This window comes from Leptidea sinapis, chromosome 27 (genome assembly GCF_905404315.1).
Source record: "Leptidea sinapis chromosome 27, ilLepSina1.1, whole genome shotgun sequence".
Taxonomy (NCBI): Eukaryota; Metazoa; Arthropoda; class Insecta; order Lepidoptera; family Pieridae; genus Leptidea; species Leptidea sinapis.
Window position 1 is genome coordinate 7,280,304 of NC_066291.1, and position 18,030 is coordinate 7,298,333.

Sequence of the window (18,030 nt, forward strand, 5' to 3'; positions counted from 1 at the left end):
CTGTAATTTATGTTTAACATACTTAAATACTCTGAAATTTTGGTAACTATTTTCTATGCTTGAAATGATAATGCTTTTAATATTTTTATGATATTTCTTGTAAGCCACGTTACTGTTCGTTATATAAAGATATTTACATACAAGCGCTAGTGGTGTCCCGTAAAAATCAGCTCAACTGTGTCGAACTGCTGGTACCGGGGTAGACAGACATACAGAACGACAGAAAAAGTTTTAATAATTTATGTTCTGGTATAAGTGCTGTGGAAATAAACTAGAACAATTCAGACAAAGACATTTAAATTTTATTTTGCTTAGATTTAATTTATTTTTGTCAGTTTAGTTCAAAATTATTTAAACACCACCAAAAATAGTTAGGCTGAGTTGCACCAATTAACTTAAGCAATAACAAACATGTTAAAGTACCGGTTAAGCAAAATTGAGTTCCACCATTTGACAATTGTTAGATGACGTCATAAGTTTAGCTGTTAACCATAACCGTCCAATCTTCGCCGGTTAAAGCTATTGTTAATGTTAAATAGCTGTCAGATGTGTTGAGTTTGACTTCCAAGCAAATATATTCTCATACTTATAACGTTTGTGTTCTACTCTAGGAGGGAATCTAGTAGTTGTGAAGACGAAAATAGATAATATTCTAGAAAAAGAAAAGTGTATTTGTTTTGACACAATCGTTCTTCCACATGGGACGAAGTATCATTCTCGGCGAGATACCACTTGCATCTGGCAAGGTTCCTATTGTAGTATTTATTGGTTAGATAATAATTATAATATGCTTCATGGCTTCTCATTTTTCCATTTTTAACCGACTTCAAAAAAGGAGGAGGTCCTCAATTCGTCGGTATGTTTTTTTATATTTGTTACCTCAGAACTTTCGATTGGGTGAACCGATTTTGAGAATTCTTTTTTAATTTGTAAGCTAGTGCTTCACGTGTGGTCCCATTGCCAATGGTCTAGATCTGAAGTGGAATCCATGAGAAAAACCATAAAAGTTAAAAGTTTATGATCAACTCAATAGAGCCAACCGATTCGTATGATTGTTAACTATCTATAAGTAGATATTTAACGGGCCCAGAAAAGCGACATTATAGAAACGAACAAGCTCCATCATTCCCACGGCTTAAATACGGATTATTTACAAAATACTCCTCTGGTGTTTCACTTATCAGTGACCTGCGCTTTTTGTGCAAAAAGAATAATAAATGATAAATCAGTTGATTCATTGTGCACAGGATCGGGCTATCGTTCCCCGATTTTTGCCTTTTCCTGTCCAGTTTTTTCTGGCATCAATCCTACTTGATGTCCGCTACCTGCTCAAGTTTGACCAGGAAGGTGTCGGGCGTCACAATAAAAAGATAACATCAAATATTTGTAACAGATACGACTCTAGTTCAGATTCGCATAAACTGATCATTGTGGATGATAATAATTTGTATGTTTTGTTCGATCAAAGAGACGCAGTACAGGTACTCTCTTATATCGCAAATCTCTAAAATCCTGGATTATTTTGTATACAATTTCGGTATTATTTATGTTCTTAGTTCAAGTAGCCGTAAAATCTGCGTTACATCTTCATTTAAATGATTCCCAGTTGAAATTCGTCCCCTTAATGATTTCATAACACAGCACAGATCGAAATTATTTTTATTATCCCTACTTATGTTTTACGTACTGTTCATGTATTTTTTTATATTTCCAACAAATTAATTTTATTTATTTATTTATTGAAAAGCAAAAATATTACATATAAGTCTTAAAAATTAGTGTACATATAATAGCCAATTACAGGTTTCTCTATATAAACATAAAATCAACGAATGAATTTTCAGCTTAAATTACTTTTACTTAGAAACATAAAAATCAACTTAAGTCTTTCAACTTAATTTACTTTAACATAATAATATGTATAGTTTAAACATTATAAGAACAATATTATGCGTATGAATGTGAATGTATGTGTCCGTGTAGTGTGTGTTTGTGTATATGTACGTGTGTTTATGTACCGATTTGTTCGTTTTATATTGCTCTAGTAACATTTAATAATCCTAGTTTAATATAAAATTGTTATTGAAGCATTAAAATCACTGCCTTTTAAGTTTAAAATGCCCCAGAAGGGGAACATTGGGGTCTGTAGACAGTCACAGGTGCTCGGCGCGTGTTGCGAACATATTGTTAATAGCTTCACGATAACTAATTACACTTTAGTTCGCTTTTCCTGCGTTTAAAGAATTTTAACTCAAACTCAAAGGCTATTTTTTCGTGTAACTCAATCAAATGACGCTAATGAAATAAACTAGATCTCTATAAAGCTATGTATTTCGCTATGTCGATCAGAGGATGTATTAACATATAGACTGCTAAAATACAACATATCGCTTGTTACGTTTTACATAAAACACAACTGTGCTGTTAAACACGCCAAGCGTCTTTAATAATATGTCTAAACCACTCAAGCGTGATTCACGCCGTACAGCTTCATTAGTACTTTTTAGGCCTAGCAATGAACGTACACGTATGTTTCACTACAAATTCTGATTAACTTAAAGACTTAAGTTGTTTTCAATTTGAAATTTGTAGGTAGGTTTCAGGAGGGATAAATTAATATAAGTTACATTTTCATCTCCTTATCACATTCTATGGCTATTTTAGATTTAATTATTTTTTTTTTAAAAACGTTTAATTTAAATCGGATCTTTAAGTTGAATATATAATATCTGTATCTGTACATGAAATATATGTGTCAGAAATTTTTTATATTACTAACACAACAATTGTTCATGGAATATTGGTCCGTTTCTGTGGGTTTGTTTCAGACGCGAATTCACCAATTTGGATTCAGTTTTTACAGAGTTATTGATTAAGACGGCACATTGGAGCAGTACTTAATATTTATTTCAATTATTATTGTAATAAAATAGTAGATTGTTAACCAAGGGTCGAAAGATTCAATTCCCGAGGTATTTAGACGCCCGAGCGCAGCAAGGGCGGCTATAGTCCGAGTAGGAATTGATTATTTTACCCGTGCTAAACACTTTACTTTTCATTTCGAATATGAGGAAAATAAAACTAGTTGTTTATCTAAACTATTTATTGATAATATATCATAATAACCTAGTAGTACCTATTTAAAATTAATTATTGTCAAATTAGGACAATTTATGTCGACTTTTTAAATTTTAAATATGGAACTCACCGCGTAATTGTTGCGGCTTATTCCGCTCAAAGAAGTTTGTGCTAAGTTCACACTGGCTGTTTAGAAAGTCACATGGCCGCAGCATTTTTTTTAATAAGTTGTTTTTTTGCATAAAACTCTTCACAGCTGAAAGCAGTTCTATTTTTGAAGTTCATTCCGGACCTTAGGTGGGAAGTTAATTAATATGAGTTGTATGAGTTTTTCCCTCTCTGTGGAGGGAAGCAGCATTTTCCACCCATCAAGACAACATTACTTTCCGAGTATGAGATATGAAAATATATTTTACACAAAAAAAAACTCTTAGGAGACGAAGCCTGCGTGTAAAAGTTTTAATTCTCGTTCATGATAGGTATTAGTAAAGTTGAGTAGGTATATTATTTAAAGCATATATTAAAACATTTTTTGTTACATTTCAGAGTTATCTGAATACTTTTGCTATGCTTTTCACTTATACTTACTGATTATATGTGATCTCAGTGTCTTTCCTATTATTAGTAATATTATTTTTACAAAGATTTACTATGCAAACCGGCCTTAAAGTTTCAATTATTAGCAAAAGCAGAACATGTGGCACGTCAATGCCACACATTGTTCATGACTGGCTCGAGTACGCTCACTTGGGCGAAGTATTAGTTGCCGCACTTTGTGACTACGCCTGCAGTATCTAGTTGGAGCGCAGCGAAGACCAATCCTTAATGTAAGGCTTTTGGAAATGTTTTATTTATCTTTCATTGGGGTCAAAAAAGATGTCATCATTAAAATACATAGATTTAAAGAAAAAATGTTTTATTATTCATATAAGTATCACAATTATACATTCAATATAAAAAATAATCTTAAAATTAAATAACACAAAACAATAATATGCACTTTGTATCACGAAACAATACCAAAATCATCATTTAAAAATGTATCTATGTAAATTGAACAGACACCACTAACTTAGGTACGAAATACTATATTGGGCTTAATATAGATATCATTAAAACTAACATCAGGCATCTAATTCCTGTCTAACGTAAAATGTTCATTAAGATGTTTATGAAAAACAAATCTTTAGTCCATAATTCCTATTACTATTAACGTGGAAGTTGTTTATACAAGCCTTATATCGGTTTTTGGCGTTAATATGACTCAAAGGTGTACTTAAACGGTCTAATGTTGTAAAGGTACATTTTTTAAACACGACATGTTCACTACATACAGGTAGTATTAGAAACTTATTAACGGCCGTTTCCAATATTCAGTCTATCTCCTATGTGGCCTACTTGAACTATAGTTGGCTTTTCTCTCCCATTAAAGTTACGTAACTCACCTTATCTGTACACGCTGTCTGTCAATGGGAGGACGTATAGCTTACCAGCGATAGAAGTTTCCATGGACAGCTTCAGATTATTGACAGCTAATTACTGATAGTAGAAGGCAGTAGGTACTATATCACTATCTGTAGATAGAATATTGGGAATGGCCGTAAAACTTACAGTAATTTATTGCAATGGAAGAATATCTAAGAGATCAATCCTTGAGAGTGAGGCTTGATGTGTCCCGGATGTGCTGGATGAGGGTGCGCAGGGTGGGAGGTGAGAGGTGGCTGGCGTCCCGGGTGGCATCGCTGGGCGTGAACTTGGGAATGAGCCCTCATTTCCTCTCCATGCTCCCGGTACGCGCGCTGCTTATCTTCGAACTCCCGCAGGCGTTGGTTGTAACGTTCGATCTGGTCTCGCAGGGCGGCGTCTTCTATCGCAGCTCTCTCTTCATCTAATTCCAGACAGCCAGCGCCATCCAGACGCTCCAGGTCGATCCACCCACGCCACCTCACGCAGACCCCATTCATTATAAACCGGGATACAATGTGCGCCTGTCGTACAAAAAAAGGAATAGTTATTAGCTTGTTGTTCTAATAAGGACGGCCTGTTGAGGTAAAAAATTATACAAAAAATATCGCCGTAGGTGGCGATCGCGCGGAGATATTAGACACAGAACCCATTTGTCAACGGGAGATTTATAACGTGCTACTATTGGAAGACGATTATTTGAGGATAACTTACTCTTTAGCGTTCCTTAACTATTATTACTGGACTATAAGTTATAAGCGCTAAAACAAAAAAAAATGTCTCTAAACAATATGGTCTGTTTTTATGACAGTAAGGGACGAGACGAGCAGGACGTTCAGCTTAAGGTAATTGATCCGCTCCATTACAATGAAGTACCACACGGGATTCTAGAAAACCCTCAGTTGCGCTCCTCACCTTGAGACATAAGACGTTAAATCTCATTTGCCCAGTAATGTCACAAGCTACGTCGCCCTTCAGACCGAAACACAATAATGCTTACATATTACCCAATGCTTCACGGCAGAAATAGTCGCCGTTGTGGTACCCATAATCTAGCCGGCATACTGTGCAAAGGAGCCTCCCACTGATCTCTATGCAAATAAAAGTTTAATACAAAAATTTATAGACGATACGTCATTTGAACGCACGATTCTAGGGATACGCGCCAACAAGCCTCCATTTTGATAAATAAATTGTATTTGTATATTTAATCATTGAAGGTGTTTTGTTATTTGTAATGAAGACTGTAATATCATTTAAATTTGAATGTAAGTTTTAAATATATCCAACTTACAACTAAGATAAAAACATCCTTTTTACGACTAAGACGACATAAGGTTGATGTGTCGAGGTACGGTCTACATCGCGTGCTAGCTTGTTCCGGCGCCCGACATACAATACAGTTTGTCTGTGGGCTGCACGTCTTTTTTTTGGTCAACCAATTTCGTTAATAAGCATCCTTCATTCACGTTCTCGAATTAAAAATATACGTTTGCCGTATGGCTAATTTGTTAAGATGTTCATTCACAATGTTTATACCGACCTGTTACACAACAGGAAACTTCTTTGAAAAGTGCGGTTGCTTTTAAACTTATTTTTTTAATTAATTTGCCTACTGTAGTAACAATGTTATATTTGACTGCCGAGTTGATGTACCTCCCTACTTTTTTTATGAGACGAGCAGGTCGTTCAGCTGATGGTAATTGATAGGCCCTGCCCATTACAACGCAGTGCCGCTCAGGATTCTTGAAAAACCTAAAAATTCTGAGCGGCACTACAATTGCGCTCGACACCTCGAGACATAAGATGTTAAGTCTCATTTACCCAGTAATTTCACTAGCTACGGCGCCCTTCAGACCGAAACAGTAATGGTTATACATTGCAGAAATAGGCGCCGTTGTGGTACCCATAATCTAGCCGGCATTCTGTGCAAAGGTGCCTCCCACTGGTACTCTCTGCCTACCTAGGTTTATTTGACGCTCCTGTGGTGAAGGACACATGGTGAGGAAACCTTACAGGCACCTGGGAAGAAATTGTAGAGCTCTAGAGATACGAAGTTGACCAATTCACAGTGGGCCAGAGTAATTGAAATCGACAGGACCAAATAGGCCTGCAACCTGGCATTTTGCGGGTAGACACGATAAAGATAAGTACAATATAAGTCGCAGCAATAGCAAAATAATATCTAGTCGATACCTGAGTGCATAATAATTATATTGATGATATCATGATATTTTATTTATTACTTGACCTAAATGTCATGTATTTATCACATTAATGTGGCGAGTAAAGTAAATATTTCAACTTATATAGCCAGTCAGTCAAATAAACATTATTCAAATAGTTACTATAAATATTTCTTATAAATTATTGAATTTACCATATGTTCGTAAAAAGTTGAGCTCGTGAGAGTGAGAACATATTTGAAACTCAACGTCCACTCTTTTCAATCAAATAGAGTATTCTACAATGGCTGTAATATACATAATAAATTAGTTTGTAAGGTGCTGCATCCAATATATTAAATAATAAATAATAATTGTGTTTAAATAATTTCAGATCAGTAAATTAAGTTATTGCTTAGGGCATCAACGTCTCGCGGGCGACATAAACAACATCGAAATATATTTGCTAACACATAAAGGCATTAAAGGCCGGCCGAAAATCTGTTTGATACCAAGCGAATAAATTGAGTAGAGCTCTTTCGTCTTTCAAACGTACTCTACGGTACGTAACGATGTCGTAGTAAGTTTACCAATGGATAGGCCGCCATAGGCGTAGTTTGCTTAAGGCATCGAGAATAGGCTATTCTTCGAATTTTTTGAATATTTTCAAAAATGATCGTATAAATTCGATAGCCAACTGGTATTTTCTATTTATCAAACTAATTCCAATCTATGTTTTATAAAAAATGTTTTAAATTTTTACGATCTATAGTCGCGCCAAAAAGGGTGCCGCCATGATCATGACGTCATAATAACATAAACAAAGAAAAGTCAAATGTCCAGTGCAATCCTTATTGATTTTTATAATTTTTAAAATGACTTTTCAGAGTCAGTATCGTTGGCGTGTTGCTAAAAATATATTATTGTTTCTGCTATAGTGACGTCACAAAATGGTGGTCGGTGTTTTCGGTCACGTGACAAACAAATAATAAAACTATATTTTAATTATTAAAATATAAATAATTCTCATGTTTTTGCCTATTGTTAAATCGGCGCTTTTTGCTTTGACTTCGATGTATGTTGGTCACACTGGCCAGGTTCGTTGTACTAAAAAGTTTTTAAAAATGCTGAGATTCGTACTTAGAAAACATTACTTAAATCTGAATTATAGAATAAGGCAAACATCAGAGCACAGGGTACCGCTCGTTAAGTTTTTTTTTTAAATAAATAACGTGTAAAGAGCCTTTGTGTATTTAATTATAATGTGGAAATCAGAAGGGGGAGACAGGGAGTGAAAGCTGTCGGAACGGCAGCCATGTTTGTTGGGCGGGCGGGGTGACTAGGGCGGGAAAGCCTCACCCAACCCCGTCGAAGATTTTCCGTATCGATTAATACAACGGGGGTTTTTAAAATAATTTACCTACCCCTATACTCCCTTAGTACAATTTACTTTCATTTAATTTATAGTAAAAACCTTTATAAAGCACTAAAGCTAGTGTAATTATTACAAAATATTAATTTAAGAATTAGTAATAATAAAAAATGTTTCTACCGAATAAAAATGTTGAATCTATTTAAATATTAGGGTAAAGTAGTGACAACAGGTACTCACTTAAAATTACTAGTATTTTGACGACCCATATGGCCCAGTGGTTATGGACTTTACCTACTGAGTTTGAGGTTCCGGATTCAAATCCCGGTAAGTGTAAACATTTATACTATGAATATGTCTGTTTGTACCCGAGTCATGGATGTTTATTAGTACTTATTTATGTATGTTTAAGTGGTATATTGTAATAAATATATCGTTGCCTTGTACTAACTACAATATAAGATAATTTGTGTAATCTTTTACGTGTGAATATTGTTATTATCGCCACATGTACATTTCTAAGGCTTTGGTTACGTGCTGAGTTGTAAGCACTTAAATCTCGCGAACTGATGAAGTAGATAAGAGTAGACTATATAATTATCCTTTAGATAAAAGTTAACTAGTTAAATAATATAAGTGTGATCTTAAAATCTTCCAGAATCTTATTCTAACTGTAAAACGGGGAACTGTACACATGAAAGATAAGGAAAAATAATACTCTTTCATTTGCATTCGTATCCGTATCTCGCAAATACGCAATCGGTCTTCAAGACATGAACAGCCTTTTACCATTCCGTTCTGTAATAATAACGTGTCCTTCCATAACCCTGTCTATAGAATTTGCCGTCAATACAATGCCCTACTACTAATCAGTGAAGTACCTGACATCCACAGTTCATCTGTTTGTAAATGGATATCTCTTTTATATAAATTCCTTAATTAGTTTAAGTTATATAGTCTATTAGTCCAAATATATATTTTCTCTGTCTTTATCTTTTATAATATCACATTACCTAAAGCTAGTTTTAAAATCGCTGTTATTGTTGTATTTTAATAGTTATTAATAAATCGAATTATGCTAAACATACCCTCTTGGAGTTTCAGCTTATCTATTGTTTAGCTGATAGTTTTTTGTTTATTATGTATTTGTTGTAATTCTGTTGTGTGTGCCTATTAAATAGATAATGAAGAGAAAAATTTAGAAAATTTAAATAAAAAAAGATATCCAATATTTTTAAAATTTAACAAGGATTTAAGCACTAATGTGAGCTCAATAGATCGTTCTGCGTTTATCAATCCATCTGCAGTTCAGTGCGAATCAAAAATACAACGTTGACGTTAATTGAATAATTTCGTTACAAGTTGAACGAATTCAATAATAGTTTATCGCTGCCGGTGCCCGTAGGACTCAGGCGAGAGGGCTGGAAGCACACTCAACTGTAAAGTTAAATGAACCGAGTGTAAATAAATATAAGCGCTCATACAGACGCACAGCGGGCGACCCCGTTGACTCGAAGGGCTTCGGTCTCGAATATTCAAAACTAAATTTCTAAAATCTCATAATATGCATATGTTCTGTCGGCATGTTGTCAAAATCTGGTGCAAACAATTATCGTTTTTAGTTAGCGTGTGGGTGGACAGACGACCCGAGTGTCCGAACCCTGACTCATTTCGGATTTATAGTATTCTTTGCCCTGTTTCTCCTCAGGCCAACTGCTTCTATGAATGGACTTTGATTTTGTACACATAAACTAGCCGGCATCCTGTGCATAGGAGCCTCCCACTTGTAAAAAAACTGGTACACTTTTATCTGCTCCCCGAGTAGAGAGACCATTTTAAATCAAAGTTTGGGATTGTTATTTGAATGTGTTTAATAATTAATGTCTCTCCCCGTACTGTTTGCACTGGTATCGGGCCCAATCATAAAGTTGGTGTTTCTGGTACATCTTGACACTCCACACTCTCGGGCTTGTCTTTCTACACCTTTCTTAAGGCGAAGAGTAAGCAGAAAACACGCAAACGTGGTGTTTTTAGACAAGTTATGTGGTGAAAGTATAGCATTTCGAGCTATGAACACTATTTAATCCTGTTACACATATCCTAAGTCTTATTTGTAGGTTGCTAATGCTTGGTGTTGTTTATAGTTAACACTGCCAAGCCTTTTTGAACTACAACTTTTCTTTGAAGTTAAACAAGTTTTTTGGCATGGCGTGACGCATTTTTTTGGTACTTCTCTCAGAAAAAGTTATTCTTATAGCTTGAACTTTTTTGTGTAGGTTCATTTATTCAGATTAGTAGTGAATAACGTGGATTGTAGGCAAATAAACTGTTTTCCACGCAAGAATTTTGAAAATATTGGCTTTGTTACATAGATGGTGGGCCGGCAGCCGTGAACTCATATCGCTCAAGGTCGCTGGCATTTAGTGTCGCCTTAACTAGTGCGTCCCTTTGACTACTAAGTGTCCTGGTCTAAATCCTAGCGTGACTGTTTTCGACTCTTCTAGAAGATTAAATGGCAGTGCCAGTTGTCACTCGCAATGTTCAGCTGTAAATATGAGGACATTATACTTCCGATGAATTTGGGGGCAACTTATACCCACTTTCCTCATTTTATGTACATAAAGCACTTACACTTATAGTTCTAAAGTCTTTCATAAATTCAATTCATGGGCAATAGTTGCCTATTCAGAAAATATTTACTTTCTATTTATATCTCCCGAAAATATTTCGAAATGGAAAGCCCATGGACAATTTAATGTTGGATGTGTTTGTTGTAATAATGAATAGATGAATCAACATTAAATTAAATTATTATGTATATTAACTGAATGGATTGTGATACGTATAATGAATGCCTTAACATGCGTCAAGGTGTAGACAAAATGAAGTGATCTGAAGATAAAAAGCGGCGATGTAATGCATTCACAGTTCACACACGCGTATTAAAAGTAGGTGCGACGCGTGACCAGCATGTTATGTACGGTGATCTTTCTTTTTTTTTTTCATTTCAAGTTGATTTATGTCTTAATTTTCGTATGAATTCGTTCCGGAAGTTGTTGATGACGTGTGATCATCGAGCTAGTGATGTCATTATCATGTTGTGTGTGTATGTGCTAGTAAGTATCGTACAATCCAATGAGTCACTATGAATATAAATCTGTTTAATTATTCTATGACGTGAAGGATTTTGCATTGGTTTTTCAATTTTATAATGGACAGTTAATTAGGTATAACTATTTACACATAAGCTTAGTTATACATAAAAAAACATACAAATAATAGTATGTTATGAAATATTAAAGAAAAAAGTTTGCATAAGAGGTTAGTATATTATATTACATTTTTAGTTATTTGATACTTTTCAGTTTGTGAAGTTCGTTTTTTTTAAACGTGTTTTTTTTTTACTTTTTAGTGTCAATTAATAATAATAATAATAATATATCATCAACCTGAATGAAAACTTTTAAAAAAGCCATACACAAAATACAATTATACTATCATCCAGGTAGACAAAAATATTCATAAAATGAAAACTACTGGGCCAAACTATATAAAATTTTTATGGGACCAAATGGTATCTATTCCGCTTCGAACTAAAGAAGAATTACGTAAAACGGATTTTTGAAGTCGGTTGAAAATAAAATCAATGATACCATCCTGCGAAAACTCTCGCAGAAGTATTTTTAATTATTTTCTACAATGTCGGTACGGGTTTCATTAGGTATGAAATTAAATCTAATTTATTTACGCAAGCTTATAAGGGGATATATTATTAACAGCAATATTTTCATATTCCACCGACTATTTTCTCGTAGTTGTTACAACTTACAACAGTAATTTCTCGAATAAAATTTTCAATATTATCTGCGTCTCTGTTTTTTTTTTATATTTTTGTTTTTGTACCTAGGTGTTTAAAGATTATCTACTTAAAATAACTTACTTTACTAATGAAACCTAGAATAAAACCATACAAATATGACAAAAATAAGTGGAAAAATTTAAACAGCCCAACAGACAACATTTAAGATTTTATCTAATACTAGCTGACCCAGCAAACGTTGTATTGCCGATATTAAAATCGCGATATAACAGTAACTGTTGATCGTAGATGGGAGAAAATTTGAAGTTGTATGTATTTTTTAATGCTGACTCATAATCAAACAAATTAAAAAAAAAAATCGTGTGGACCACTCTTAACATTTAGGGGGATGAAAATTAGATGTCCGATTCTCAGACCTACCCAATGTGCACTCAAAATTTCATGAGAATCGGTCAAGCCGTTTCGGAGTAGTTCAGAGTTTAACACCATGACACGAGAATTTTATATATACGATTTAATCTAATGTAAAAACAATAATCTCTTAAACAGTGTTTTATTTAAGTGTGTAATACTCGCGCTAATCAAAGTAGGTACCTATGTATTGAAATATAAAATATCAAGAACATATAATTTAGGTAAGTACGTAAATACGTTTCGGCTATCACTTTTTCTGGGATAGGTACAAAATCAATGCTATAAGTTGTAGTATAAACATTTCAAAATATATAATTTACGCAATGCGAACTAATTAGCAGTATCGTAGAGACAATGTCGTGAATTCCTAATTAAACGGAATTGTACAGGAAATTGACTAATTAATGATTATTGTTAACGAGAACATAATTTGTAATTTGTGAGCATTCCTAAATGTAACTGTGTATGTTAATGCCTGTTTATATAATAATAAGTTTATGTAATTTGTATAGAATCAAATTTCTCAACGGAAAAATTATTAGTTTTTAATTTATAGAAAAATTAATTAATTTTATTAAAATAAATATTTTAGGTAATCACTACCTAGGGCAAAAATAGCTAAAATAATTTTATTAAGTAAATTAAAGTAGGCAGTATTAATTAATGTACTTATTTAATAAAATAATAAGTTAGTACGCAGTAGATACCTATAACTGTGAACTTTAAAAAATATAAAGCACGGCCGATTTGCGTAAAGCTTCAATGTTGGAACAAAATATTATAATTTCAAAGTAAGTATATTTTAAGTATGTTATAGAGCTCAAACGGTCGAACGGGATCGACAGGTCGATCGCGAGTGCTTTTTGAGTCGATCTCGAGAAAAAAATCCGGTATAACAACCTAAAATCGGTAATTACGTACCATCTTATGAAAAGTATACTCAGAACATGCAGTGTCATGCAGATTCAACATTCAAAGTCGTTCTTTAGTTAAGCTTAGAACTTTAGAACGAGTTTGTTTTGTAAGAACCAATAAACTCGCAATTTTGAATAATAATTATGAGTTTTTTCATTGACATTTAAGATCAGACCTTGACTAAAAAAATGCATATTTGGCGCAAAACTAATATCTATGTCATCGTGACACTCTACGTAGACGACAATCCTTCATCACACATACTTGATGCCTCTCAGAGCCGATCGGTCGTAGTCTAACAATTTTGAGGTAGATCACCAGCAGTTCAAGCTTGAGCACCCCTGATATAGAGCTATGTATGCGTAGGTAATAGAGGTAGCTAAGAGGTACCTATCTCATACATAGAGTTAGACCAGAGTTTATTTATTTTGTATCCTAATTATGGAGTTGTAAATAAACCTGAATTCGTGTTACATCCTCACATCCATGCGTAATTGTAGCATTGTCCGCCTTTAAAACATTTGTATTTAATTTGAAAATCATACAAAGCCTACTTTGGGCACATATTTTTGCATCCAGAATATGAAGGAACGTGTTAGAGACTCAACTATATATTATATTATAACTCAACACACACCTTCGTCGCGATATCTGAACTATGGCATTATCAGATTTGAGAGATTATCTTTATGGAAGAGTTGGACAAATGAGCTGAAATTATGTTATGATCACCGCCGCCCACATTCTCTTGTAACACCAGACGAATCACAGGTGCGGTGCCGGTCTTTAAGGAAGGAGTACGCGCATTATTTTAAAGTACCCATGTCGTAGCGTTGCGGCAACACCGCACAAGGAAGCTCATTCCACAGCTTGGTTATCCGTGGCAGAAAGTTCCTTGAAAATCGCACTGTGAAGGAACGCCACACATCCAGATCGTGGGGATGCTATCCTACTTTGTGACTCACTGATCAAAATGAAGATCAATATCTTCAATTCAATAATTGTCAAGTTAAGCATTAACTTACTTTTCCGTTCTCCTTCTGGAAGTCGCAGCCGCGGTTGTTGTAGGGCGAGTGGTCGAACACCAGCTGCAGGTTGGTGCCCGTCGCAGTGAAGGCTATCTCCGTGTGACCCTCGCGACACCCGCTGGTGAACCGCATCTGTCTCTCCTCCGGAGGACGGTCGCGGTACCCCGTGTATCTTACCTGGTACATGACAGTTCAAAATGTATTAAAATAATACTGCACATGGATTAAGGCTCAAATATTATATTATGATATTCATTCTAAAAGATTTTTTAATGATTTTTTTATATGCAAATTATATTCAAAATTAAACTGGGAGTAAACAAAAATATAAACTTGATCGCCGAACGATTTGTATGGGCGGGATTATTCTACTAACAATTGGGGCTCATATCAACTGTAGTAGTGTAGCGCTTACCTCACTCTCTCTGCTCAGTCTTTTGAAGAGATCTTCAGATTCGAATCGCGACTTTTGATCAGGAACGACGCGAGGCATCTTGAATATGAACCGTGGCTTGGGCTGCTCATACAGCCCAATAGAATCGAAAGGCAACATTCCGGCTAGCGACGCAGGATCACTCATGGCGTGCATACCATACAATTAAAATAAATAATTCACAAACACACTAATATCATCACCCAGCATTCAACTCAAACTGAACGGTAGAACACCGGCGATACGTCGAGACAACCTCTTCCGACGGCACTCAGTAACTGAATGATGATCGAGTGTAAACGACAAGAGACCGTCCGGTGTGAATTGCCTTTAAGGCGGAGTCTTGTGATGGAGGGGAGATCCGCGTCCAATAGGATACAACACTGAAGCCGCCCTGCACCTCCTTTGCGTAATTTCGGGAGCTTTTGAGCGGAAAGAGGGAGTTCTCCCCTCGAAATGTTACAAAATAAATAGTAAATGCTACAAAGCATATTATGAATGTTTAATGATGGGCATTATGCTCTTTCGACGTTTGAAGTGTTTTATATACTTGCATGAAACTTTTTGTTCCATTGTCACAAGATAAATATCCGTTATGTACTCGAAATTATTAGGGGAGTCATAATCCCAGGATATGTTGCAATGAAATTGGATATTTTGTAGTTCAGCAGGGCAATAATTATATTTAATAATAAAAATAAAACCTTTTGAAAAGCTTGTCGTATTGTTATAGTTGTCATGGGCATTGAAAGGGGATCTGGATGTTACAAGCCAAGTGTAAACCACCATAGCCCTGATATTCTTTCTGCTAGACTGTAATAAATGTATGTAACCTGATTAGAGTATCTGAGTTTATGTTTGTTCTGTCTACCTGAGTGACAGAAAAGGATAAAAGGAAGAAAATATGCATTAAAGGAAGCGACCATAGTAAGTACTAGTACCTATTTACCTATCTAACTATTACCTACTTACTTTCAAACGAATCTATTTCTCCGTTCTTATTTCAAATTATGCTATTAGGTATACGTTCAGTTACATAATACTTAATAACGTAACCTACACAATAAAGTTTCCTTTTAAATCTGACGGGTGAAAACTATGATTCCATATTTTATCATTATTTGCACATTTTGCATTTGTCTCTAGGACGAAGTCCACGCCGACGGGCAGCTAATTTTAAATAATATTAAGTGCTGGGGCTGCTGCTTCGACTGCCGAAGACGGCAAGCATTGCAAATATGTTGGTCTCAGTGAGTCATACATCTTTGTGCCGTATGGTGTCGAGACACTTGGCCCCACGGGCCAAGAGGCGCGGAGAATGTTCAAAATACTATCTTCGCGCCTCAATAAGGCTAAGAAACCCAAGCGCTGGCAGCTATCTCGATCAACGGATCAGCGGAGCTAACCAACGCGGAAATTGCAACTGTATTGTTGGTACGTTTCCACGCAATGATAGTCTTAATTTTATGTAGTCATAGTATTGTAAATATAGTAATAAGATGTGTTTTATTTGAATAAATATTAGGAATTAACACCTACAGATGTAGTTCTATCATCATTGAACCAAGCTATGGAATGAGCTTTCTTGTGCGGTGTTTCCGGGAAGTACGACATGGGTACCTTCAAAAATAGCGCGTACACCTTCCTTAAAGGCCGGCAACGCTCTTGTGATTCCTCTGGTGTTGCAAGAGAATGTGGGCGGCGGTGATCACTTAACACCAGGTGACCCGAACGCTCGTTTGTCCTCCTATTCCATAAAAAAAAACCATCTATTATCTCATTCGGTTTCGTAGTTTTAGACTGACTAATTCATCCGTATTGAAATAATGCTCAACCATTATAAGATTTCGGCACCTTTGATTTACAGTTAACACAATGGGTAACAAAAGCATCACCTGAAGTAGACGTTATCGCACCTCGATCTGTCATGATACATTTAAAACATTTGAAACATTCTCCAGCATGAGGATATATCCATTGTACACTACACAATGTGTAGGAAAGGTATCTATTGATAATATCACTTAGAGATAAATTGGACTATAAATTATATCTGTACAGGTAATTAAAGAAGAGCTGTCTGTAAGGTATTATTCGAAACGAGCGATCGTCTTCAACTTCATCCGGGAAGATTTCATCCTCCCAAGTGACATTTGGAACAGATGGTCCCAAGTTCTTGGATTTTAATTTTTTACGTAATCTATCTTATTTAGAAAATCCCTAAGAAAATAACGCATAAAAGAGTATTCGATAAACTAAAATATACAATTATTACCAGTGGTAGGCTCTTCTGCACTGGATGCCGGCTAGATTATGGGTACCACAATGACGCCAAATCCTGCCGTGAAGCTGCAATGCGTAAGCATTACTGTGTTTCGGTTTGAAGGGCGCCATAACTAGTGAAATAACTGGGCAAAAGGTGACGAGCTCAGTTGTAATGCCGCTCAGAGTTTTTGGGTTTTTCAAGAATCTTGAGCGGCACTTAAAATGAGCAGGGATTTTTCGTCCCATATTATCGTAGAAAAAAAACTGCGCATAGAAGCTGCAATACAATGAGAGAAGGAAAAGCAACTCACACTCAAATCTACGTCCATGCCAATTTTTATTTTAATTTTTTTGACATTTTATTTTTAAATTTGTATGATTATGAGTCAGCATTAAAAAATACATACAACTTCAAATCTTCACCTATCTATGATCAACAGTTACTTTTGTATCGCGATTTTAATATCGGCAATACAACGTTTGCTGGGTCAGCTAGTATGTATATATATATCAACTGTAGCTAAGCGTGAATAAAAATAAAAAAAGGCTTGAGTTTTCATATGCAATGTTAAGAAACTTTTCTCCCAAATTATTTCACTTGCGGACTCTTCTAGAAATTTGATCATGATAGACAGAGAAGATTTATTTTAGATTTTAGATATACAGTAGTATTGGTTGCGCCCTCTCTTAAGTTGTGATTTTTAATAACAGGTTCAAATAAATCAAATTCCACGTCGACATTGTAGCGGGCACAGCCAGTAAATTAATATAATATCTAAATAGCACCAACTTTTTATTTACTATCCACGACACAATATCAATGGACAATGTTTATTTAGAAATACATTTTTGTTCATTTCCTGGGTTCTGCTTTAAATCTTTATAATGGCTTTTGAGACAATTTTTAATAGAGAATAACTGTCAATATTTTTGAAAACTTCTTTAGGCGCAACTTGAGGGTACCTCAGAATTTTTTTTTGACGGAAGTAATGTTAACTTTCCATTAAAATTTAATGGTTTATAAAATTGTCTCAAATTGCTCATTAGTATATTTTGGAAGTCTCTAAGCGTATTTG

General features: G+C 35.0%; 1 protein-coding gene across 1 annotated transcript; it reads right to left on the reverse strand.

Annotated features, from left to right (window-relative positions):
• Positions 1 to 3,977: 3,977 nt before the first annotated feature.
• LOC126972863 (protein big brother-like) lies at positions 3,978 to 14,980 on the reverse strand. The gene is made up of 3 exons (XM_050819967.1): positions 14,672 to 14,980; positions 14,254 to 14,433; positions 3,978 to 5,066 (listed from the first exon to the last, which is right to left on the reverse strand). The coding sequence occupies exons 1-3, from the start codon at positions 14,843 to 14,845 to the stop codon at positions 4,716 to 4,718; spliced, it is 705 nt and encodes a 234-aa protein (XP_050675924.1). The 5' UTR covers positions 14,846 to 14,980; the 3' UTR covers positions 3,978 to 4,715.
• Positions 14,981 to 18,030: the final 3,050 nt, after the last annotated feature.